The following is a 27,580-nucleotide window of genomic DNA, read 5'->3' as shown; positions in this document are numbered from 1 at the left end:
TTGTGATAAATGGCAGAAGGAAGATGTGTGCTTGTCTGCACCAGTGTCAATAGGATCTCAGATTCTGTGTGATTATGCAAAGTGGCAGACTGACTGTGAGAGAGAGCAGGGGTGCAAACTAGCCCACTCTATGACAGAAGCAGCAAAGCCACAGATTTCAGAGTGTGTGGGGGAGGAGGGTACAGGATACTCTTTGAGGGACCCCCAGAGTGAGTGTGAAAGATTGTGGGTGACAGAGACCCCAGTAACCTCAGCTGTGACCTATAAACAGACTGCACAGGCTAGGGGACAGAGACTGACACAGACTGCAGGCACAGGGGGGAGGAGTACAGAGAAGTGTATTTACACATCCCCACAGTGCCATTCAGCAAATACACTGATAGATGTGCAGCATCAGTGTCCCCAGCAGTTAGAACCCACAGTCAGGAGGAGGGGGGCAGTTAGTCAACCCCCTACCAACCATAACAGAGTGCAGGAATACAGGAATTCTACTCCAGTGGGAGGGCAAGAGCCTATGGTAGTTAAGCAGCAACTGACAGCACACAATATGTTTAGTTGAAATAGTTTTTATTGATTTTCAATTTATAAACATGAAAATTAGTCAAACAGTACAATAACTAGTACACATGAGGTAGTCTGCCAAATATACATTACAGACCTTGTCAAATCATTGTTGTTTAAATACACCTTACTTTATTTATCATCGGTCTTGTAGGATGAGCCCCATACCTGTACCATAACCCCTTACCTAAACCCATCCTATAACCCCTCCTCCCCTCCCAACCAACCTCCCCCCTCAGGTGGTGCCAATTCTTCTAAGTTTGAAGTGAATGACAATTTGTGTATGTGTTAAATAAAATACTCATTAAAGTCTCTAAATATGAATGTCACTACATCAGGATCCCTTATCATGTATCCCATTGGGTGACTACCCCTATACTGACTTCCACTGCCTACTCCGTCTACTTTTTCCTCAATATCCAATAGTACCAAACCTTCTGAAACTGTTCAGGGTGGCCCTGTGTCCAGGCCGCCAATTCTGACATATTAAATGTGTCCGAGATTTTATCCTCTACCTCTTGCCATGAGGGTGTCCCTACCTTCCAATGCCTAGCCACACATATTCTCAAGCATGTACAAAGAATTTTAATAAACTTATTAATAGACGCATTGAATGGCCTCACCCTGTCGTGTAGTAGTGCTTGTGGCATCGTCAAGTTTAGATTTTCGTCTAACAGAGACCCTATCAGGTCTGAGAGTCTCCTCCACAGTGACTGGACACCTGGGCAATCCCACCACATATGTTTATAAGTCCCCCTGTCTTGGCACCCTCTGTAGCAGTTGCCTTGTTGTGATGAGGTATAGTGTGCTGTCCTTACAGGTGTCAAGTACCATCTAAAAGAAACCTTAATGCAGTTTCCCCTCATGTCCGCACTAATCAGTCCCTTGCTTGCATCTAGCATCAATTCATCCCACTCGCTCTTCTCCCAAGTTTCCAGTGTATCTCTTTCCCATCTCTCTAGTAAGGGTGACTTGGTGTTATACTTGGCCTCCTGAATTAACAGGTAGATCTGGGATATCAGTCGCTTACCCCTAGTGGGGGCTCTAATCAGTCTCTCAAGTCCCGTTGTCGGTTGTGTCTGTTTGTGTGTCGTGTATTTTGATATCGCAGAGGAAATCTGCAAGTACATGTACCACTTTAACTGTTCTGGTTCTATTTTCTCTCTGACCTGGACAAACGTGAGTTTACCTGAGCTATCTAGAAAGTCTGCCACCCTATACAGGCCCTTATTTTCCCACTTGCTTACTACTTTTCTCAATTCTGAGGGCAATAAGAATTTAATTGGCATAATTAGAGATTCTGTCCTACATAATTTTAATTCCTTCGTAATCTTATTCCATAATTTGACTGAGTCCAAAGTGACTGAGGATTTGTACCCCCTCGACATTTTATGTAGCTCCGGGTCCCACAAAATATCTGCTGAGCTATTACAACCTACCAATTCCGCCTCGATCCTTGGCCAAATTAAGTCATTATTAGCTTGGCCCAATACCACCGTCTGTGCCAATCTGGAGGCCTGATAATATTCCACTAAGTTAGGAGCTCCCACTCCCCCTACCTGCCTATGTTGTTTCAGCAGTTGAGAGGCTATTCTTGCCTTCCCATCTCCTCTCAGAAATCTCAACAGCTCTTCTTGTAAGCCTCTTAGTTCCGGTATTGGGATTTTGATAGGGAGGGCTCTAAAAAGGTACATTAGCCTAGGCAGGACATTCATCTTGATGGACATGAGCCTCCCATACCACGAAAAGTAACCCTTCTTCCACCTTCCTAAATCCTTTTTAATAGCTTTATAGATAGGTATATAATTTAACCTATATAGATCCTCAATCTTTCCGTTCAACTTAACCCCTAAATATGTTATGTTAGTTTTTGCCCAGGTAATAGCAAAGTTCAGCTCCACAGCCTTCTTAGTGTGGGGGGGGGTAGACAAATCGGCAAAGCCTCGCATTTGTCTCGGTTTATCTTGTACCCTGAAATATTTGAGAACTCCTCCAATACTCTATACAGATTAGGTAGGGAATACAGTGGCTTAGTAAGTGTTAGCAGAACGTCGTCCGCAAACAACATTAGTTTATATTCAGAGGAGGCTAATTGCACCCCTGAGATATTTTCCTCGTTCCTGATGTACGAAGCCAGTGGCTCTATACATATTGCGAACAATAATGGCGACAACGGGCACCCCTGACGGGTTCCATTCAAAATATCTATTGGTCTCGACAGGTATCCCGCCGCCCCCACCATCGCCGTCGGTTTAGAGTAGATGCCTCTAAGTGCCTGTATAAACTCTCCTTTGAAACCCATGGTATGTAACACTCGAAACATAAAATCCCAGTCTACCCTGTCGAACGCTTTTTCTGCGTCTAGCGACAGTAGTAGAGCTGGTTTCTTAGACGCCATCAAATAGTCTGTTAGGGTCACCACTCTCCTGACATTATCCGGGGCCTCCCTCCCCATAACGAGCCCCACCTGATCTTGATGAATCAGCGAGGGTAAGATCACCTTTAGTCTATTTGCCATAATTTTTGCGAATATTTTGATATCATGATTTATCAAAGATATCGGTCTGTAGTTATGGCAGTATTTTGCATTTTTCCCGTTTTTTGGTATCACTATAATTTTTGCTTGCAGCAACTCTTGTGGCAACGTCCACCCATCCATAATCCCATTACAAAAACTGACTAAATGAGGTAGTAGTTCTTTTTTAAAGAGTTTATAGTATTCCCCTGTCAGTCCGTCTGGTCCTGCCGCCTTCCCCACTTTTAGATCTCTAATCACCCCTAAGACTTCTACACTCGTGATTTTCGCATTGAGACTCTTAAGGTCACTGTCCTCTATCACTTTTAGTCCTGCCTTGTCTAAGAATCTAGTTGTCTGTTGTGCTATATTCCCTGGGGCCACTTTCTTCCCGTCATAAAGGTTCTCATAATACCGTGCAAAGCTATCTGATATTTCCTGCGGATTCGAGGTCAGTACCCCGTTATCCTGGAATAATTTAGGTATAGAGAAGAACTTGCTCCGTTCTCTCAATTTTTGTGCTAGATATCTGTCCGGTTTGTTGGCAAACACAAAGTACTGGGCTTTCAGCCTTAAGGCCGCTCTTATAGATGTGTCGTTTTGAATTTTGGCCAATTCCCTCCGTTTAGCGGTCAGTGTTCTATATGTCCTGTCAGATAGAGTACGTTGGTGTTCCCTTTCCAGTTGTTCCACCTCCCCCTGAAGTGTGTTTATTAATTTAACTGACTGTTTGGTTTTGATCGATTTTTCCTTAATAAGAAGTCCTCTCAGGAAAGGTTTATGAGCAGCCCAGCTTACTAACGGGTTCCTGACTGAGTTTTCATTTATATCCCAGTACTCCCTCAGTGCTTTTTGAATTTTCCCATGAACCTCGGGGTCCCTTAATAATGTTGGGTTATATGTCCAAGATCTTTGCCTGGTAAAGTCTAAGAGCCCCAAGAGTTCCAAGTATACTAGTGAGTGGTCTGACCAGACACATGTCTGGGTACCTGAGTAAACTAAATTAGGAGTGAGGATCTGACTCACGTATATATAGTCAAGAGTGGTATAAGTTTTGTGCGCTGGAGAGTAGTAAGTATAATCATGTCCTGAGTTGCCCACTGCCTCCCACGAATCCACCAAATTATGTTCTGACAGTGAGGTTTTAATGGACTTTATTATGCTGTTAGTTCTGTGTTGTTTGCTTGTCAGTTTCCCGCTGTCTGATCTCCCTAAAGGAGCCATATTAATATTAAAGTCACCCGCCAGAATTATTCTATCTTGTGACCATTGTGTGAGTCTTTGTGACAATTGAGAAAAGAAGGCGTTTTGAGTTTCGTTTGGAGCATATATATTACAAAGCGTTATTCTTGTATCTTGCATCGTACCCTGAACTATCACAAATCTACCTTCCTTATCCTTGCATACTTTATCCGCTATAAAGTCTAAAGACCTATGTATCAATATAGATACCCCTCTTTTTTTAGAGTCAGCTGTAGAGTGAAAGTGGTGTGGAAAATGATTTGACCAATATCTTGGGATGGCCGACTCTGTGAAATGTGTCTCCTGTAAGAATATTATTTTAGCCTTTAGTTTCAGATATTGCGACATAGCTGTTCTGCGCTTTATATCTGTATTAAGACCCCTTGCATTGTGAGAAATTAAGATTAAGCTATTTGTCATCTAAACGTAGTTCTCCTCTTTTCCTCCAGTCCCCTAATCTCTCTTTGTCTTTAAAGTCGGCCTGTCTTATGAGCGTACCTTTTTAACTTGGAGCCCCATGTCCCCTCTAGCCACCATACCTTTCTCTGAGTCCTATGAACCCGAACCTTACCATTGAACGGCACCACCTGAGTAAAAAAATGAGTGAATAAAAATAACAATAACAAACATAAACCTTGAATATGAACAATAACAATTTCAGTCATAGCTGACCAACAAAGCATCTTAACTAAAAGGGCAGTTACAAAACTTCCTCTTCTGTCTTAAACCATGTCATTGGCTTTTTAATCATTAAAACTATAAATCTAATAGCTGTTTCTGTTTCTGTATAGTGTTCATGGATTTTTGTCCTGAATCGGGCCCTCCGACAGGGGGAGAGATGGACCCTTCAAAGTTTTGTTAGATAGTTCCGGGTGGTTACCCAATTTGGTGTACAAATAGATAAGTCTCCCAGTGAATTAGGTCTTTCGCCACTTGTTCAGGCCCACCTCTGTAATAGAAGGCCCCAAGGCCTTGTCAAGCCATAACCTGCAACAGTAAAAAAACATTCAAACATCTAAATATTATACTCATCTGTCCGACGAATAGGTGGGTGTGCATAGTCAATGTCCACAGGAAAAAGAAACCATTGATCCTTAGTCCTTACTGCGAGCTCTGCAAAACTCGTCACAACATTACCGATATGCTGTCGCTCCCTTGTCTTCACGTTTTTCTTTTCTTTTCCGGGACTTTAGTCCATTTCTTCTGAAACGGCTGCTTATTCTGGAAATCGCTTCCAGCAGTAGGCCTCTGTGGTTGAAGGGTCGGAGGATCTAACTTCAATCTTTGGCATGTCTCCGGTATCTCCTCCGGATCCTTGATGGAGAATATCTTATTTTCCCATGAGATATGGAGGGCAAACGGGAATCCCCATCTGTATGGGATTTGATTCTTTCTCAGCATAGATGTGAGAGGCCTGAGGGCCCCCCTCCTCTGTAGTGTCCTCAAACATAAGTCCTGAAAAAATTGTATGATGTTTCCCTGGTGCTTATATGTGGGATTTCTGCGGGCTGCAGCCAAGATTTCCTCTTTCTCTTGATATCTGAGCATCCGAACAATAATGTCCCTTTGCGGTTCCTCTCCTTTAGGCTTTGGCCTAAGAGCCCTGTGGGCTCTCTCCATCTGAAATTTTTCCTCTCCTCCAGCACCAGTGATACCCTGAAATAAGTTGAGTAGATATGTGTTGAGATCTTTAGGGCCCACAGATTCAGGGACGCCCTTCAGGCGTATGTTACAACGTCGGCTGCGGTTCTCAAGGTCTTCTAGCTTATCGTGAATGTTTTCAATTTCTTGCTGCTGCAAAGACACTTGAGATGTAACATCATTCAGGCCCTCTGACAATGCATCACCACTTTCTTCAAGCGAATCCACTCTGGAGCCTAAATCTCCTATTTCCTGCTTAAGCTCCGCAAGGCTGTTAGTTACAGTATTCTGCAGGGTTTCCATTTTATCTAACAATTTCTCAAAATTAGTGGAAATGTCTTGCTTTGACATTAGATGTTTGAGATCAGCTTTTGTTATTGGAGCTTGATTATCTGCCTCAGTTTGTTGTCTGGTAACTGGGTCTCTCTCCTCATCTGACTGTGGAGATTGCTGTTCTGGGGATTTTTCACCCCTTGAGGATTTAAAGAACATTGAGGCTGATGTTTGTTTGCTTACAGGTGTAGCCTTTATGTTCCGTCTAGCTGCCATGATGTAATCTTTCATCTATTTGTTTAGGCCTCTTCCCAGTCTCAGCCGTTATGAACGCAATATGGTGACACTTAATTGTTTTCTGCCTTGCTTGCAAACTGTCTCCCACTGATCACTCAGAATTCTGGGTATCCACCATTAAAAACTATTCTGCTGTGTGGTCTGACTTTTCTCATCTTGTGTGTCTGCCAGGTCCCTTTACATATATGTCTTCTGCAAACTTTATATTTATCTCTGTAAGTTGCGTGCTAACAATCACTATTATGACGCTTTTACACTATGGCACATCATGACCCTTCAAGCAGGTTTAGGGAGAGTCTGTGGGTGTTAAATATGTTGTATAGCTATCTTTTAGCCGCTCAGCATACCTGCTTCTTTCTCCCCAGTTTTTGTGTGAGAGGCTCCGGTTGTCCCGTGCTCCGCCGTCAATCTCCTTCTAGCCTCATGCAGTCACCTTTTAAATGTATCTTACTCCTCACTTGCATGCTCCGGTGTCATCTGCGGAGCTGATTGAGTGACCACACACACCGATGCCCATCTCCCAGGAGAGAAGACCTTTCAGTCCTGCCACGAGGGATTTTTTCAAATATGGCCGCCGGCCTGCGGCTCTATAGCGCTCTGCAAGCCTGTCCTCTTTGTCGACCGATCTGTCGTGCTGTGTTACTTTGAAAGGCACACTGCTGATCCGGTCAGTCTCATAATACTTTCAGCCCTTTATAACAGCTACTATTAAGCCATAATCGCCTTTAATCCATATTATCTGCCCGGAGCTCGGCACTTATGCGACCATTCCAGTGCCTCTCAAGGCTCCGCCCCCCACACAATATGTTTAGAGAGCACACCATAGGTAGCAAGACACTAGGTTTCACAGGCACCTCTGTAACAGGGGATGATGTGTTATTCCTGGATAAGATGCAAACCTTATTGGGGGAGGTACCTGCAAAACCCAGAGATGCCATATTCGCACAAAAACAGTTGCAGGAGTTTACTGCCAGAGAGGTAGTGTGTGAGATGGTCCATAATGTTCTTGTACTCACGCCCATGAGACAGAACAAACTAGAGGCTGCATGGGAGGGGCCCTGCAATATATTCAATCAGTTGGGTAGAGCAACTAGTGTGTTACTTTCAAAAGGAGGGCATCCTGCTGCCAAAACTGCTAGGTGCAATCTGTCTGGCAATGGTGTTCTCACCGCAAGGGGAAGCTCCTTTTGATACGCATCGGGAGTGGCTCGTAGCCACCCCCTTTTGCTTCTCTTATCGGGGGAGGTGTCACAAATATCTCAGGATTCAGCTGCTAAGGAGTTAACTTTGTGTAGCTTGCACTCAAAACAGTTATTTGTTTTCAAGAAGAATTGTGTTTGTATTTTCTTTGAAGTGCCAGAACCCCCTAAATAGCCACCAAATGTTAGTGTGTATGCATTGGGTCATAAAGTCACTGAAAATCTTAGTCACAGAGATACACAGGATAAAGTTTATGGCTTAAGCTGTCAACAGAATGCCTGATGCAAAACAGGCTCTTCATTACAAAAACTGACCAGGTCACTGACAGGACATTGGTATATTATGTACATATGTGGGTTAAAAGTGTTATAACCTTAATGGCAGGTAAATATGACAACCTATGGCATATTTGGTATCATACCAAGTCTCTCAATAAACCTAAAAGGTTCTAGACATGTAAATATAGAAATGTATTACCTAGCAGAAATGATACTGGATTGTATAATTTCAGGCAAGAAATTAGTCTATTGAAGGTTGTAAAGACAGGGGGGTTTCTTAGCCCGCCCAGGAGGGTGTGGTTAAGCAACCTGATCTCTGAAAAGTAGGGTTTAAGAATCTTATTTTTTAACAATAAGATTGTCATTCTTACAAGGGGAGCTGCTGTACAGAAGTAAGGAGCCATCTTTTCCATGCCAGCCCCTGGCGCATATCTTGAAGACTAGGAAAGTATTCAATTCTGTTTTTCTCCTTTTTATTTTAAAATACTGTTTGCGTGTGTAATTTTATTTGTAACAACTTTTTATTAATAATGCATTGTGCATAATATTTTTGGCATAATAAATAATTCCTTTATTAAGTTTGGCCTTTGTCTAATAATTGAACCACGTTACTGAAAGAGACTGGAATATTAGAACTGTATAATTTTAGGTTATTTTCTGCTAAATTGTATTTCTAGAGTTAATGTGTAAAGTCTGGGGTTTTCCTTAAGATTTTCCCTTTAATAAATTTTAAGTGGTGGCAGCATTTGAGCTATAGGATTTATAGTTTATTGTGGGTGGCATTGGAAAGGGAGTGTTGGGCATTTCTCTTACGTCTAGTACAGATTAAGGGAGTGCGAATTAACTCTTGCAACCACTAAACTGAATCACAAGCTTGCCTGGTGTGGCTAGATTGTGACCTATAGGTGACAGAAAAGGGGGCTGAAAACCCTTTCTGTGCCAAATAAGTGACTGTTGCAGGGTTGGATAACCTTGGTTCGTCACAGATACATAAGGACTCAGAACCGGCCGTACAAGTGCCATAAGGGAGTGCAGGGGTAAGCTGAAGGTTTATATATATATATATATATATATATATATATATACACATATATACACACAGACACACACACACCAAGAGTCTGAAACGCAAATTACCTGCGCGGCACTGAACAAGTTTTCTTCTCTCATGGGGGCTGCTAGCAAAATTTCAAACTTCAAAATTTCAAAGTGAACTATAAACAGTACTAGTAAGTGCTTGCTTACCATGCAATCTTTAAGGAACTGTCCTTCAGTAAATGGCTTCCCTGCTTTTACAACCTGCTCACTCACCACATAGCTAGACTCAACTTCTGACTTCTGCATAACATTCCTTTTTTGCACGCTTGAAGAGATTTTGCTGCATGTACAGGCTTACAGGCTTTTCTGAAGTTGGGCAATTTGCCTCTCCCTTTCTTCTGCCTCATACTTTGCATACTGATCAGCTTGTTTAGTAGTATAATGCCACTTAAAGGGATACTGAACCCAATTTTTTTTCTTTCATGATTCAAATAGAGCATGCAATTTTAAGCAACTTTATAATTTACTCCTATTAGCAATTTTTCTTCGTTCTCTTTGTATCTTTATTTAAAAAAGCAGGAATGTAAGCTTACAAGCAGGCCCATCTTTGGTTCAGCATCTGGGTAGTGCTTGCTGATTGGTGGCTAAATATAGACACCAATCTGCAAGTGCTACCCAGGTGCTGAACCAAAGATGGGTCGGCTCATAAAATTAAATTCATGCTTATTCAAATAAAGATACCAAGAGAACAAAGAAAACCTGATAATAAGAGTAAATTATAAAGTTACTTAAAATTGCATGCTCCATTTGAGTAATGAAAGCAAACAATTGGGTTTAGTATCCCTTTAAGGTTATAATATTTAAGAACAGCAACTCTTTAATTGCAGATTAGGCAAGTAGCAGTCTTTTTAAACTCCACAAAAAAAATCCCTTGTCTCTTGACATTTTTTCTGCTCAACATCAATTTTTCTTTTAGGTTTAAAACCTGACATTATGGAGTATTACAGGGTCATAGAAGGTTGTCGTAATTTGCTGTTTTTCACCTCATCTCTTGACAGCACTTTGTACAATGCAAGCTAAGGAGATAATTTAAAAAAAATAACATTGATATTGAATCCGTTAAAAAAAAAATTCCTAGTAGTCCAGTGGGGGAGCAATTGCTCTGTACTTTTGACTGGTACAGACCATAGTAATCGCTCCTTCTGCCCGCGCTCGGTGATGGGAATCAAAGCACAAGTTAAGTTCTGACTCATGCTGAGTGCCAGCACCGTACATTAAAAGTAAACTACTGGTGCGCCCTAAGGCCTTAAGGTAGCACAGGCTCTGGCCAAGTCCAGGTGCCGTGCCCACCAGCAAGTTTTCCGGTATCTTGGTGGGCCAGTCCTGTCATGTAACCGGTTTGTGGGCTGGTACTTTGAGACCCCTGTCTTAGATAATCTCGCCTGAACAGAGAGCTTTAGATCATTGGGGCCACATAAATTAGAGAGATCTCACAGTGCTGGAGAGTTCTGCCCTTTTTCTTTGAGCATTCTGTGAGTTCAGCCCCTGTGAAGTCTGCACTACAATTTCTCTCAAAGCAGGAGAATCTTTGATCATCAGGCCCTAAGGTGAGCTCAGGAGCGTGAACATGTATTTAGCCATTTGGCAGCAGTGTTTGCAACTATGTATACAATTACTATAAACATTTTTGCAAACACTGCTGCCATAAACTGCTAAGAAGCATATGCACGATCTTAAGACAACCTGGCTTTACACTTCAACAATGGATACAGAAAGAACAAAGCTACTTTGGGTAAAGGTGTAACTTAGCGTCCCAAATTCCAGTGCACGGTTGGAAGGTACCACATCCCGCCGTGTGGTGGTGGGGGCATGGATAGGTTCCCAGAGGCGGTTGCAGTGCCTGGGAACCATATTGGAACAGAACGTATTGGCGCCCGGGAACAATATTGAAAAGGGCGATCAACTCCACAATTACCTTAAAATGTTATATTTTTACTGTGGGAATTACTTCAGAAAGTAGAAATATACACTTTACCATGGGAATTACTTCAGAAAGGTAATGTGGGGGGCATGGATAGGTTCCCAGTGGAAGTTGTGGCGCCTGGGGCAGATATTGGAACAGCTTGATCTTTTCCAATATCGTTGAACCTATTCATGGTCCCAAACCTCCAACGGTGGGATGTGGTACCGCTGGAATTTGAGATGCTAAACTGCCTTTACCCAAATTTGATAATAGTAGTCAAAGTTGTTTAAAACTGTATGTTTTATTTAATGTTACATTTTGACTTTACTGTCCCTTTAAACGCACAGTAAAATAACAGCGTTAAATATATATTTAACTAGCAACCAAAATCATATATAAGCATTGCCACTCTTTTAATCTCTTTATGTAGACTGAACATACTAAGCTACGTTTGCTATCGTATGCCATATTAAATGTGACCCATCCTCCCAAATTAAACATGGCTACCGCGAATCGTTACGTTCTTTGCGTTCAAGCGTCACGTGGGCCTTGCACGTTTCTTCGCGGAAGACCTGGCGCTTGCGTACACGTGACCGTCTCATCCGGGTCTTTGCGTTCTTTCACACTCGGCCCAACATGGCAGCTTCAGGTGAGTGTGTAAGGAGGACTTGGTGTAAAACCCCAAACCGGCTTTACCGGCGCTCGCCTGGCTTTATTTTGTTTACGTTTTGCGTCCAGTTGGTGACGTGGCTCCTCGCGTACTTATCCAGACGCTCCATATAATATATATGGCGCGGCGAGTTGTATTATGGATGCCGTATAATCCTCGGGCTAGCTGAGGCCGCACCCTGTCTGTATGCACATTACACACTGATGCAATCTAAGCACATGTTGTTCTCGTTTTAAGAAATCCTTGCCGTTGTAATGCCCTTTATATGCATTATTCTAAATTATATGGTGCAGTAAAACAGCTGATTCAATTCTGTGCCCTTAGTTTAGCCTTCCAACCTTGTGCCCCTTAACGTGTTACTAAAGTGGGTTTGTGTCACGTTGCTCTCGACCTATTTAATTCTTCCTGCTTGTATCATGTTGTATGTACAAATGTTCAGTGTTTTGTGCCTTGTTAAAACAGCTGCTAATATTCCGTACCCTTAGCTCGGGTTTCTAGCTTTGCATAATTCAGCTAAATTGCTTAATGTTTTTATATTAAGTTGCGGGTTGTAAGTGGTTAACATTGGTGGGAAATTGGTAAGATGAGCATTATTACGTTCAGTGCTAAATGTTACCGAGCCCTGTAACACGTGGCCCGCATGGTAGCTATTCTTCGCCACTTTCTCCATCTTTTTTGCCATTATAAGGTCTGTGACCAAGGAAGGTCGGAGGGCTAATACATTAACAGGCCAGTAGCTGAGGTTTGTAGTTCTTATTTTCCTGAACGCTAGAAAGTTCACTATCCGCCCATGAGAGTAAGGGGCTGGACATTAGGGACACGTCAGCAGCCAAGGGGCAGTGTGGACATTACTCACTCCAATGTGATGGAATATCATATGTTTTAATAGCCATGCTATCTTTACATATGATTTATTTGTATATATCAACAGTGCCTGACAATTCAAACCCAAATGCAATAAACACTGTAACTATATACTGTAAGTTAAAATACCATGTAGTGTGGGAACAAGACATACTGTATAAGGAAGTCATATAGAATCTTAACTGAGACACTATTAGAGCAGTCTCTTTATAACATAACAGCCAAGGGCTCGAATTTTCAAACCAAAGGATACAATCTGAAACATATACAATGGAAGCCTCATAATATAATGGTTGTTAATTTAGTGAGTTTAAAAACTGATACAGTTGGAGACATCCTAAGAAAGTATCATAATGTAATACATAGTTGTGAGTTTGCAAACCTAAGGATACAGTTTGAGACATAATAAGGAAGCCTCATAATCTGACACATAGTTGTGAATTTAGAGACAAAGCTATTGCATTGTTACTTTCACAGTTTACCCATCATTTGTAAGAGCAAAATATTGTTGATCTTTTGTCAATCAGTGGCTGATTCCTCTAGGTTAGTTATTTGGCTTCTTGTATTTGCTGTTTAAAATCTTATTGGGCTATTGATGTTTGTGCATACTCAGATAATGTTTGTATAAATGTATTCATTTGGATGCATTCAGGATATCTATTTCTGACAATGTCCATGGCGTTGCTTTTGTAAGTTTACTATCAGGCTGTGATATTTACTCTATTAAGATGCACAGATGTAATATGGGGTGTATTAAATGGACAGTCTACACTAAAAAATGTTATTGTTTAAAAAGATAAATTTTGCCTTTACTACCCATTCCCCAGCTTTGCACAACCAACGTTGTTATAATAATATACTTTGTAACATTTAAACCTCTAAACTTCTGCCTGTTTCTAAGCCACTAAAGACAGCCTCTTATCACATGCTTTTTTATTGCTTTTCACAACAGGAGACTGCTAGTTCATGTGAGCCATATAGATAACACTGTGTTCACGCCTGTCAAGTTATTTAAGAGTTAGCACAACACAGCACTAATTGGCTAAAATGCAAGTCAATAGATAATAAATGAAGTCATGTGATCAGTGGGCTGTCAGAATATTCTTAGATGCAAGGTAATCAGAGGTAAAAGGTATATTAATATAACTGTTGGTTATGCAAAACTGGGGAATGGGTAAAAAAGGGATTATCTATCTTTTAAAACAATACAAATTCTATTGTAGACTGTCCATTTAAAATGCTAATACAAAAAATAAACTTGTCACCTCCATTAAATGAAATAGAGCACTGTAGTAACATGTGAGTTGCACTAAAGCGAGTTAAAGGGATAAAGGTCAAAATTGAAATGTGCATGGGTACGTACATTTCAGCTCTAAAAAGAATAATTTTTCCAATATACTTCCATTAGCAGAAATGCTTCTAGTAAAAGTTCTTACTGTTTTCAGTAGCATTAGCACAAATCCTGTGAGGACCTGTTCACCAGTACATCACAGAGGCAGAAGTGGCTTGTATGACACAAATTAAAGGACCACTAAATACGGTAGAATTGCATAATTAACAACACATGCATACTAAAAAGACAAGGCAATGACACCTACTCCTGAATTTTAAATAAGCAATTGATTATTTTTTTTCTGGCAAATTAAAAAAAAATTCTCCTGTTTTCCAGCCCCTTGTATCATGTGACAGATATCAGCCAATCACAGCGTATACCCTGTGAGTTTGTGCACATGCCCAGTAGGAGCTTGTTCCCCAGAAAGTGTGCATATAAAAAGACTGTGCAAAAATTTGATAATGAAAGTATATTGGAAAGTGTCTTAAAACTGCATGTTCTATCTGAATCATAAGTTTATTTTGACTTGAGTGTCCATTTAAAGGGATAGTAAACTTACAAAATGTTATATAATTCTGCACATAGGGGTCGATTTATCAAGTGGTGGCGTACAGGAGCATACATAAGCGCCCCTGTCTGCCGCAGCTCTCCTCTCGCTGGCTGAATTCCGATGCCGGAATTCAGCATTGCACAAGAACGCAATTTTGTGCTCTTGTGCAACGCCGCATGCCCGCACATAGCCAATCACGTGCAGGAAGATTGAAATTTGCCACCTAAGAGGTGGCGAGAGGTTAGGGAAGCGGTGGTCTAATGAACGCTGCTTGTTAAATACGGACTGCAGGTTTTCTTGTGAGAACCTGCAGTCATAGGGGGTCGAAGGCTGGCAAAAGCTTTTGATAAATTGACCCCATAGTGCAGAATTATATAACATTATCTTAGCGACAGCATTCTAAATCAAAAGCATTGCAAGAGTTTTGCTTTCAAAGTTGGACTTACATGGTCTCCGCTACAGGCTCTACTGAGCGGGTCTTGTTTTTCAAAAGAACCTTGTAGGCATGCTGTCTAGTTACAGTGCACCCAATCGCACCATTGAAGTGAATGCAGCTCGATCTAGTAGCGGGAGCTAGCTACATTCACTTCAATGGCGCAATGTCACTAGACAGAGCTATATCCAAGGGGAAACGCTATCTTCTCACTCTTAGTGGTGTGTGCAGAATTAAATATAAAGACTATTGGTAATTTAGTGTTGTCATCTGATCTGCTCCCTATTCAGGGAACTAAGAGCTCCTGGCTAACCCATGTTTGTGTGGGAGGAACAAATGTAGACCTTGTGACTGCCATTCTTTCTAAATAATTTAAATCATAAGTCACACAAGAGTCTTTTGATATCAGACACTGTCTTAATTGTAATTGAACCTATGTTTATGTCATTACCTGCATTCTGTGTAATTGGCAATATGTTGGACAAACGACACGCAACGTGGGGTCAAGGATTAGAGAGCCTTTCTCCACTTTTACAGTGGGGAAATCCACTACTCCACTTGTCCAGCATGTACCTCAATAAGAGCTTGGACTCTTTCAGATGGCAGGTAATAGATATAGTTATACTTCCTAAAAGAGGGGGAGATAAAAACAAGATTCTGAGTAACAACAAAATGTATTGGATCTTTAGGCTTGACACACGTGTCCCACTAGGTTTCAACTCTGAATTTGATTTTATAAACCGCTGGCAAAGTTGAATGTTCTCCACTCAAGTGTATTCTGTAATTTTATTGAGTTATAGGTAATAAACATGGTCTTTTTTAGTGAAGTATGATCACAATTTATATAAGCTGATTACTTTGAATTCTGTATTGTAAAATATTGTGTATAATTCTTAATTTATAGCTCTGCTGTCTATACTGGCTAGGTGTAAAATACGCTAGTAGGTATAAAATTATGTTGGCAAACTGTTCTTATTACAACCTCTCTAGCATAGTGGTTAGCACTATCGCCAGTGGTGCCATAGATCTAGGTTCAATACCCAATAGGTGCTAGTCTGAGTTTAGTTTTTTAACTAAGTAATTATTAAAGGAAGATTACCTTTATTATGATTAAAGTTAATATAAATGAATTAATATATATTATATACAGGTGATGATGAAGCGTTCTTTGTAAGGAATTTCTCCGTAATACATGAGCAGTGTGTATAACACCAGTATGAGCTAAAACTTTATAAATATCATTTTAGAGTATTATGTTTAACGTATTATGTGTAACTGTGTTTCTTCTGTTATGTGTGATCAGTCCACGGGTCATCATTACTTCTGGGATATAACTCCTCCCCAACAGGAAATGCAAGAGGATTCACCCAGCAGAGCTGATATAGCTCCTCCCCTCTACGTCAGTCCCAGTCATTCTCTTGCACCCAACGACTAGATAGGATGTGTGAGAGGACTATGGTGATTATACTTAGTTTTTATGACTTCAATCAAAAGTTTGTTATTTTATAATAGCACCGGAGCGTGTTATTACTTCTCTGGCAGACTTTGAGGAAGAATCTACCAGAGTTTTTACTATGATTTTAACCGGAGTAGTTAAGATCATATTGCTGTTCTCGGCCATCTGAGGGAGGTAAAAGCTTCAGATCAGGGGACAGGGGCAGATGAATCTGCATTGAGGTATGTAGCAGTTTTTATTTTCTGAATGGAATTGATGAGAAAATCCTGCTATACCGTTATAATGACATGTATGTATACACTTCAGTATTCTGGGAATGGTACTTCACCGGAACTACTTTGTTAAAGGTCACTAATCTTTTTAATAAGTATTATATCATGTTAAACGTTTTTGCTGGAATGTAGAATCGTTTACACTGCTGAGGTACTGAGTAAATAAATGTTTGGGCTTTATTTTCCACTTGGCAGTAGTTTATTTTGAATTGTGACAGTTTCGTTTCTCTTCACTGCTGTGTGTGAGAGGGAGGGGCCGTTTTTGGCGCTCTTTGCTACGCATCAACAATTTCCAGTCAGCTATTATTTTTCCTGCATGATCCGGTTCATCTCTGACAGATCTCAGGGGTCTTCAAACTTCTTGAAGGGAGGTACATTCTCTCAGCAGAGCTGTGAGAATTTTTTATATTGACTGTGGATAAAGACGTTACTCAATAATTTTTATGTCAAATTTAGTTATGTTATCTTACTAATGGGAACAAAACCTTTGCTAAAAGTTGTGTTGTTTTAAAGTTGATGCTATAACTGTTCTCAGTTTTTTATCTCAACTGTCATTTAATCATTTAATCGTTTAAGTACCTCTTTGAGGCACAGTACGTTTTTGCTAAAAAAGATTATAACCAGGTTGCAAGTTATTGCTAGTGTGTTAAACATGTCTGACTCAGAGGATATCTGTGTCATTTGTTCCAATGCCAAGGTGGAGCCCAATAGAAATTTATGTACTAACTGTATTGATGCTACTTTAAATAAAAGTCAATCTGTACAATGTGAACAAATTTCACCAATCTGCGAGGGGAGAGTTATGCCGACTAACTCGCCTCACGCGACAGTACCTGCATCTCCCGCCCGGGAGGTGCGTGATATTATGGCGCCTAGTACATCTGGGCGGCCATTGCAGATAACATTACAAGATATGGCTACTGTTATGACTGAAGTTTTGTCTAAATTACCTGAGCTAAGAGGCAAGCGTGATCACTCTGGGGTGAGAACAGAGTGCGCTGACAATACTAGGGCCATGTCTGATACTGCGTCACAGCTTGCAGAGCATGAGGACGGAGAGCTTCATTCTGTGGGTGACGGTTCTGATCCAAACAGATTGGATTCAGATATTTCAAATTTTAAATTTAAATTGGAGAACCTCCGTGTATTACTAGGGGAGGTCTTAGCAGCTCTCAATGATTGTAACACCGTTGCAATACCAGAGAAACTATGTAGGTTGGATAAATACTTTGCGGTACCGGCGAGTACTGACGTTTTTCCTATACCTAAGAGATTAACTGAAATTGTTACTAAGGAGTGGGATAGACCCGGTGTGCCGTTCTCACCCCCTCCAATATTTAGAAAGATGTTTCCAATAGACGCCACCACTCGGGACTTATGGCAAACGGTCCCTAAGGTGGAGGGAGCAGTTTCTACTCTAGCTAAGCGTACCACTATCCCGGTGGAGGATAGCTGTGCCTTTTCAGATCCAATGGATAAAAAATTGGAGGGTTACCTTAAGAAAATGTTTGTTCAACAAGGTTTTATTTTGCAACCCCTTGCATGTATCGCGCCGATTACGGCTGCGGCAGCATTTTGGATTGAGTCTCTGGAAGAGAACCTTAGTTCATATACGCTAGACGACATTATGGACAGGCTTAGAGTCCTTAAACTAGCTAATTCATTCATTTCGGAGGCCGTAGTACATTTAACCAAACTTACGGCTAAGAACTCAGGATTCGCCATACAGGCACGTAGGGCACTGTGGCTAAAATCCTGGTCAGCTGATGTTACTTCTAAGTCCAAATTACTTAATATACCTTTCAAGGGGCAGTCCTTATTTGGGCCCGGTTTGAAAGAAATTATCGCTGACATTACAGGAGGTAAGGGCCACGCCCTACCTCAAGACAAAGCCAAAGCTAAGGCTAGACAGTCTAATTTTCGTCCCTTTCGGAATTTCAAAACAGGAGCAGCATCAACCTAAAACAGGAAGGAGCTGTTGCTCGTTACAGGCAAGGCTGGAAGCCCAACCAGTCCTGGAACAAGGGCAAACAGGCCAGGAAACCTGCTGCTGCCCCAAAGACAGCATGAACCGAGAGCCCCCGATCCGGGACCGGATCTAGTGGGGGGCAGACTTTCTCTCTTCGCCCAGGCCTGGGCAAGAGATGTTCAGGATCCCTGGGCGCTAGAGATCATATCTCAGGGATACCTTCTAGACTTCAAATTATCTCCCCCAAGAGGGAGATTTCATCTGTCAAGATTGTCAACAAACCAGATAAAGAAGGAAGCGTTTCTACGCTGTGTACAAGATCTGTTATTAATGGGAGTGATCCATCCGGTTCCGCGGTCGGAACAAGGACAAGGGTTCTACTCAAACCTGTTTGTGGTTCCCAAAAAAGAGGGAACCTTCAGACCAATCTTAGATTTAAAGATTCTAAACAAATTCCTAAGAGTTCCATCGTTCAAAATGGAAACTATTCGGACAATCTTGCCCATGATCCAAAAGGGTCAGTACATGACCACAGTAGATTTAAAAGATGCTTACCTTCACATACCGATCCACAAAGATCATCACCGGTATCTACGGTTTGCCTTCCTAGACAGGCACTACCAGTTTGTAGCTCTTCCATTCGGATTGGCTACGGCCCCAAGAATCTTCACAAAGATTCTAGGTGCCCTCCTGGCGGTACTAAGACCGCGAGGGATTTCGGTAGCTCCGTATCTAGACGACATTCTAATACAGGCTTCAAGCTTTCAAACTGCCAAGTCTCATACAGAGTTAGTTCTGGCATTTCTAAGGTCGCATGGATGGAAAGTGAACGAAAAGAAGAGTTCTCTTTTTCCTCTCACAAGAGTTCCATTCTTGGGGACTCTTATAGATTCTGTAGAAATGAAGATTTACCTGACAGAGGACAGGTTAACAAAACTTCAAGATGCATGCCGTGTCCTTCATTCCATTCAACACCCGTCAGTAGCTCAATGCATGGAGGTGATCGGCTTAATGGTAGCGGCAATGGACATAGTACCTTTTGCACGCCTACACCTCAGACCGCTGCAATTATGCATGCTAAGTCAGTGGAATGGGGATTACTCAGATTTGTCCCCTACTCTGAATCTGAATCAAGAGACCAGAAATTCTCTTCTATGGTGGCTTCATCGGCCACACCTGTCCAGGGGGATGCCATTCAGCAGGCCAGACTGGACAATTGTAACAACAGACGCCAGCCTACTAGGTTGGGGCGCTGTCTGGAATTCTCTGAAGGCTCAGGGATTATGGAATCAGGAGGAGAGTCTCCTTCCAATAAACATTCTGGAATTGAGAGCAGTTCTCAATGCCCTTCTGGCTTGGCCCCAATTAACGACTCGGGGGTTCATCAGGTTTCAGTCGGACAATATCACGACTGTAGCTTACATCAACCATCAGGGAGGGACAAAAAGCTCCCTAGCAATGATGGAAGTATCAAAGATAATTCGATGGGCAGAGTCTCACTCTTGCCACCTGTCAGCAATCCACATCCCGGGAGTGGAGAACTGGGAGGCGGATTTCTTGAGTCGCCAGACTTTTCATCCGGGGGAGTGGGAACTTCATCCGGAGGTCTTTGCCCAAATACTTCGACGTTGGGGCAAACCAGAGATAGATCTCATGGCGTCTCGCCAGAACGCCAAACTTCCTCACTACGGGTCCAGATCCAGGGATCCGGGTGCGGTTCTGATAGATGCCTTGACAGCACCTTGGAACTTCGGGATGGCTTATGTGTTTCCACCCTTCCCGCTGCTTCCTCGATTGATTGCCAAAATCAAACAGGAGAGAGCATCAGTGATTCTAATAGCACCTGCATGGCCACGCAGGACTTGGTATGCAGATCTAGTGGACATGTCATCCTGTCCACCTTGGTCTCTACCTCTAAGACAGGACCTTCTGATACAGGGTCCGTTCAAACATCAAAATCTAACTTCTCTGAAACTGACTGCTTGGAAATTGAACGCTTGATTTTATCAAAACGTGGTTTTTCTGAGTCGGTTATTGATACCCTGATACAGGCTAGGAAGCCTGTTACCAGAAAGATTTACCATAAAATATGGCGTAAATACCTATACTGGTGTGAATCCAAACGTTACTCCTGGAGTAAGGTTAGGATCTCTAGGATCTTGTCCTTTCTACAAGAGGGCTTAGAAAAGGGTTTATCGGCTAGTTCATTAAAGGGACAGATTTCAGCTCTGTCCATCTTGTTACACAGGCGTCTGTCAGAAAATCCAGACGTCCAGGCCTTTTGTCAGGCTTTAGCTAGGATCAAGCCTGTGTTTAAAGCTGTTGCTCCACCATGGAGTTTAAACTTAGTTCTTAACGTTTTACAGGGGGTTCCGTTTGAACCCCTTCATTCCATTGATATAAAATTGTTATCTTGGAAAGTTCTGTTTTTAATGGCTATTTCCTCGGCTCGAAGAGTCTCTGAGTTATCAGCATTACATTGTGATTCTCCTTATCTGATTTTTCACTCAGACAAGGTAGTTCTGCGTACTAAACCTGGGTTCTTACCTAAGGTAGTTACTAACAGGAATATCAATCAAGAGATTGTTGTTCCATCCTTGTGTCCAAATCCTTCTTCAAAGAAGGAACGTCTTCTACACAATCTGGATGTAGTTCGTGCCCTCAAGTTCTACTTGCAGGCAACTAAAGAGTTTCGTCAAACTTCTTCCCTGTTTGTCGTTTATTCTGGACAGAGGAGAGGTCAAAAAGCTTCTGCTACCTCTCTCTCTTTTTGGCTTCGTAACATAATACGTTTAGCCTATGAGACTGCTGGACAGCAGCCTCCTGAAAGAATTACAGCTCATTCCACTAGAGCTGTGGCTTCCACTTGGGCCTTTAAGAATGAGGCCTCTGTTGAACAGATTTGCAAGGCTGCAACTTGGTCTTCGCTTCATACTTTTTCCAAATTTTACAAATTTGACACTTTTGCTTCTTCGGAGGCTATTTTTGGGAGAAAGGTTCTTCAGGCAGTGGTTCCTTCTGTATAATGAGCCTGCCTATCCCTCCCGTCATCCGTGTACTTTTGCTTTGGTATTGGTATCCCAGAAGTAATGATGACCCGTGGACTGATCACACATAACAGAAGAAAACATAATTTATGCTTACCTGATAAATTCCTTTCTTCTGTTGTGTGATCAGTCCACGGCCCGCCCTGTTTTTAAGGCAGGTAAATATCTTTTAAATTATACTCCAGTCACCACTTCACCCTTGGTTACTCCTTTCTCGTTGATTCTTGGTCGAATGACTGGGACTGACGTAGAGGGGAGGAGCTATATCAGCTCTGCTGGGTGAATCCTCTTGCATTTCCTGTTGGGGAGGAGTTATATCCCAGAAGTAATGATGACCCGTGGACTGATCACACAACAGAAGAAAGGAATTTATCAGGTAAGCATAAATTATGTTTTTATAGCCACTGAGATCTATTATTCTTTTGGGCAGAATGTGTTTAAGTAGCTCACATTTAAGTCTCTGATATTGCTTACTATTATAGCATAATATGTAAAGTGTATATATCTATTATATGTAATATCCAATATTTAGATGTGAATTTTCCCTTTAAGGCTTTATACATGATTATTTCTCAGCTGTGTATTTTTTGTTCTTAACCAATAGCTGTTCAGGATGGGCTATAAGTAGTGTGTCTCACTTTTTAGACTAGCTATGATTACGGCTTTTTAGCTGAAAAGCATAAGCTTTTTCTATTGTCTTGCTGTTTTAACAAGCATGTGGATTATGGACTTTTAAACTTCTTTATATTTGAATAAATGCTAATTTTTATGTAAAGTTATTTGGATGTTGTTTTGCTTCTTTGTTTTTCACAGAATTAAATATCCCATAAAGCATAGTTGAAAAATATAGCAATGCACATTTATTATGTTGCCTTCATTTTAAGTAATTTGTCTCAGAAAAGTCTTTCCTACCCCGCCCCTAGAATGGTGGTGGAGATGCACAGAATGTTACTCATTTGCACGAGCATTAGCTGACAGAACTATTTCCTGCCACATAGTGCTCCAGATGCCTACCTAGGTTTCTCTTCAATAAACAATATAATGGGAACAAAGAACATTTGATAATAGAAGTAAATTGTGGGACTTGTCCTTATCTGCCAGTCAGCAAACCTTCCCACAGGATATTTTTTTAACTAGTTATTAAGCCTGATAGAAACATTTTGTGTTGAATGCCTATTTAAGTATGCTGCAGTTTTTTTAACTGTGCTACATGCTACAGTAATTGCTTAGACTGGAGGTTCTAGCCACAACTTTGGGGACAAGAGAAGAGTTTTTTAAAATGTACATTCCCTGGACTCTTCTCTAATTGCAAAGCTCTGCAAATTGTGCTAACAAAATGTAAAATTGTAAATATCAATTTTTAGCATTTCTTTTGCAATGTAGTGCTTTAATGTTGAGGTATACTATGAATATATCAAATCACCTTGAAAGGATATACAACACATGTAAATACAAAACTTGGTTGGTTTCAATTAATCAACCTACTAGCAGAGTGTCAAAGTATTCAGAATATATTTACACTTTGCTGCAGTTCTTTTCTATCATTCAAACAACAAAATGGTCCCAGATCAGGCTTTAAGTTGTATGTGGTTGTAACGCATTTACTGTATAATACCCACGTTCTGTATTGTCACTGTTATTGGTATATAGCAGTCAGTTGTGATTATAGAAGACCATTAGTGTTCTGGGTATCACTTACTTTAAGCATTGTTAGAAAAGCCATAGGATCCATCCTCACTTGTTCTGAAGTATTTAGGATCATAACAAGAAAGTATATAAGTGCAAGTGATCAAGCTTGTTAAAATTCATTTTAGAGGAGGAGATAGTGGTTTTACAAAATGAATAAGTTTGGATTTTTAAGCTGCAGACTTGCAGGCGGAAAGGTTTTGACATTGAGGGGAACATTATACATTTTTGGTGGAGATAATTGAAGTATGGTTTATTTTGTTTATACAGCTCCTTATACCTGGTTTAGTTAAACTGTGAGGTTTGATGAATGGATCCTCCTATTAAAGGTAGACTCGAAACTTGCCTATTTGATATACTCTGTTGTGACACATTTATGACATCCTAGTAAACAGTTGTATAAAAGATTGAGGGAATGAGTAATTTTGGGATGGGGAACCTTGGCCCTCCAGATGTTTCAGAGCTAAATTTCCCATGATGCTCAACTGGACTTCAGAGAGCCTAAGCATCATGGGTAATGTAGTTCTGAAACATCAGGAGTGCCAAGGTGCCCCAGCCCCAGTTAAAACACTATTGCACTATCTGTTTTTATGTCTTTTTATTTTTCAATAAAGTTTATTCAGTTTTTAGAGCTTGCTGGATTTTTAATATTAGCAGGGCACAAACCCCATTTTTTTTATTCAGACAGATCATACAATTTCTAATAACTTTCCAATTTACTTTTGTTATCAAATTGGCTTATTTCTCTTGATATCCTTTGTTGAAGGGGCAGCAGTACACTACTAGGGATCTATCTGAACACATCGGGCGAGCAAATGACAAGAAGCCTATCAACTTTCTCCACAGAAAAGTTTGCCAGCCGGTGGCATTATGTTGCCGGGTAGGGGCTGTGTTAGTAATACTTTTCTAATGTAACATTTTCTGCTTCCCAAAGCACAAACTATTTGAATAATTATGAGAATTTGTGCCATAACAATGAAAATCTGTAATATTATATAATTTTAGCTTAATGTTGGCTACATTTTTAACGAGGGGGGGGGGTCAGTAAAATCAGCTGGGTGGGTTCACTCATTAAATAGGTCACCGATCAGCAGCTAGCTCAGAGTAGTGCATTTCTGCTCCTGAGCCTACCTAGTTATTCATTCCAGAAAAAGCAACAAAGAGAAGGAAGCAAATTATAACATAGATGTAAATTGGAAAGTTGTTTTTCATTGCATACTCATGAAAGTTTAATTTTTACTTTACTGTCTCTTTAAATCATGGCTCGACAAACCCAGGAGCCAGGGAGCCTCTGGCTCCTAGAATTTTACCCCTGGTTCCTAACTTTTTGGATTATTCTTCGTACATCTATATACAAATACCTCTGGCTCCTAAATATTCTTACTGGTACCTTCATTTTAAACAGGTTTGTCAACCCCTGCTTTAAATGTTTAAATCCATGTTAATGTCCCTTTTTAAAGAAAATGTTCTCATGTTCCCTCCCAAGTACCTTGTGCAATGTTTCACTATAAATCCATGTGTAAATGCATGCATACTTGTTGCTAAGTAGCTTTATTCTGTGGCGAGCAGGGGGGTATTGCATTCACTCAGTATATTTATTGGGGTTATGCCTAGTCAGCAGTGTCTGGGTGTGTGTTGGTAAATGTTTGAGCAGTCAGCATGAAACCTAATAGGCTCTTGTCCATTTTTTTTGTGTGTGGCATTTATGTAAACACATATTTTCTATCTACTGCGTAACACAGTGTTATATATTTCATGCCATAGGGTTAATATGACACTTTTTCCGGTCCCTTCAATTTAACGCAAATTATATATTTGCTTTCAGACATGTTCAGGAACAACACATTTCAGATTAATGATACATAAATAAAATTAACAAGTTGGTCTGCACTGTATCTTGATGCTAGCTGACCCATTTTCTTTGAAATAACCAGTATATTTAATTCACTCTTAACTTTCTGAGTATGGACATAGCAATGCGTCAGTATCATGCCTTATAAATATTGATTCACTTGGCATATGACAAAGCTGTATCTAAAATGTTAATTTTCCATTGTTTCTAAATATTGACTTTTGAGTAAACACAGTAATAAAGAAGATAAGGAAGATTTTGTGTAAATAAATAGACAGATAAGATGAGGCATGCTCTCCCTACAAGAAGAGCCTATTGTATTGGGTTATGGTTTCCGTTAGCAGAAACGGTTATATACAAAATATACCTAAATAATTTTCCATACATTTTTAACTGCAGGGGGAATAACAAGTCATTAAAAACACATTGAGGAACCAATTTTACAGTTCACTGTTAAATGGGTTTTCAAATTACCAGTTGCTGAGTATAAAATGTTTAGGGAATTGTATTTTTGTATACCAAACGGCTAATTTTGCTCATTGATATCACAACCCATTAACTTGTAGGGAGATCAGATATAATTTTTTTACTCACAGAAATGCTTAACAATTTTATCTCTGTTTACCAAAGTCCAGTATTTGGAGAGAACAATAACAAATGAACATTAGTATGTATCACCTCTACTCCCCACTGGGAGTGTAATTTCTTCTGCTTGATCTCGTTTACTTAGCTTTTCTATAACCAGTGCCGTGTTCTCCCCAGGACCTTTTTTAATGGGGTTTTAAGCCAATATAAAGTTTATTTAATGTGCTTAAAAAGAAGATAAACAATTATGACAGTTTATAATTATACAGGATAAATGTTATATAAGAAACTTTTTTTTTCTTTTTGTTTCATGTAAATGTTTGTCAATGAGGAAAAATCTTTTATAAAAAGAATATTCAAAAAAGGTCAAATGAGCTCATTTGGTTTAAATGCTTTATTGCATAGATTTTCGCTAAATAAATTTGTTAAACTAGGCAATTCATTTGTGCCTTGACTAGCAGAAAATGTTATAACGTTTACAAAGCATTACACTGCTCCTACCCGGCTACTTCATAATGTCACCCAGCTGGCAATATTGTCTGTGGAGAGCATTGCAGTAGTTAATAAGTATTGAAATTCTGAGCATAAATCACACAAGAATGGGACATATTAAATAATGAAAGTATATTGCCAAGTTGTTTTACTATGCATAATTAACCCCTTAACGATACACTTCGTACAGGTTACGTCATACACAAACTGTACGTCGTCGGGTTTAAATCGGCTGGAATCGATCCTGATCGCTTCCAGCCGCTTTCAAGGTTTTGCCGTGATGCCTCGATATTGAGGCATCACTGCAATACCTTTTTGTTGCACACCGATGCAGAGAGGGCCTCTTTGCATCAGCCAGCAATGGTGCCGATCGTTGGTTGGTGGGAGCAGTTGCAGGGAGGTGGAGAAATGTCTGTCGGGTGCGCGCGGGAGGTGGGGGTGTGCGCGCCCGCAATCTGGCCGCATATTAAAAATGTAAGTGGTGGGTGGCAGAGGAGGGAGAAATAAATCTAAAAAGGGATCTTGGAGAGGAGGGTATGGGGGGGGGGGGCAGCTACACTACAGAAAAAGTGATTTTATTTTTAAAAAGGCCACATTTTATTATTACAGCTGCCAGTACCCAAAATGGTAGCGAATAGTTAGTGGGTTAGAGAGCTCTTTGGGGGCTAAGGGGGGATCAGGGAGGTTGGGGGCTAAGGGGGGATTCTACACATTTTTTTTTTTTTTAAAGTTTTCTTTATTAATATAAATCAAACAATAACAGTTGTAAAACAATAATACAGTTCAGGTCTCAGTTACTACACAAGCATTATATCATCAGTATCATTCTATTAATGCGAAACTGGGTATATATACAGAGTTGGTATTTTTAAACAGTTCGATGTTTAAGGCATTGTGAGTACATTACTTTTCCCAGCATACAAATATTCTTCCCATATAAACACAATAGAATAGTATTCTTCCAATTTATTCACTAAACCATAATAGTATTTCTCCAGGGATATAACGTTAAAGTTATGGAGTTTATCCATTCCTCTCTAGATGGAACATCAACACTTTTCCATCGTCTTGGATTTTTGAATATTTTTATTTTTTTAATAAAAAAAAACAAAACAAAAAAAAACTTATTTTAGTACTGGCAGACTTTTTGAACCCAAATTTTTTTCTTTCATGATTCAGATAGAGCATGCAACTTTCAAATGTATTCCTATTATCAATTTTTCTTTGTTCTCTTGGTATCTTTATTTGAAAAAGGCATATCGGCTCTTTTTTTTTTTTTTTTTTTTGTTTAGGCCTCTGGACAGCACTTTTTTTTATTGGTGGATGAATTTATCCACCAATCAGCAAGGACAACCCATGTTGT

General features: G+C 40.4%; 1 protein-coding gene across 1 annotated transcript in view; it reads left to right on the top strand.

Annotated features, from left to right (window-relative positions):
* Positions 1–11,587: 11,587 nt before the first annotated feature.
* LOC128652613 (eukaryotic translation initiation factor 4B) overlaps positions 11,588–27,580 on the top strand; it is a 242,562-nt gene continuing 226,569 nt past the window's right edge. Inside the window, exon 1 of the mRNA XM_053705545.1 lies at positions 11,588–11,657. Within this exon, the coding sequence (XP_053561520.1) occupies positions 11,645–11,657 (13 nt within the window). The 5' untranslated portion in view covers positions 11,588–11,644. The remainder of the gene's footprint in view (positions 11,658–27,580) is intronic.

Source organism: Bombina bombina, chromosome 3 (assembly GCF_027579735.1).
Source record: "Bombina bombina isolate aBomBom1 chromosome 3, aBomBom1.pri, whole genome shotgun sequence".
Classification (NCBI taxonomy): Eukaryota; Metazoa; Chordata; class Amphibia; order Anura; family Bombinatoridae; genus Bombina; species Bombina bombina.
This window is presented reverse-complemented; position numbering and strand designations above follow the sequence as displayed.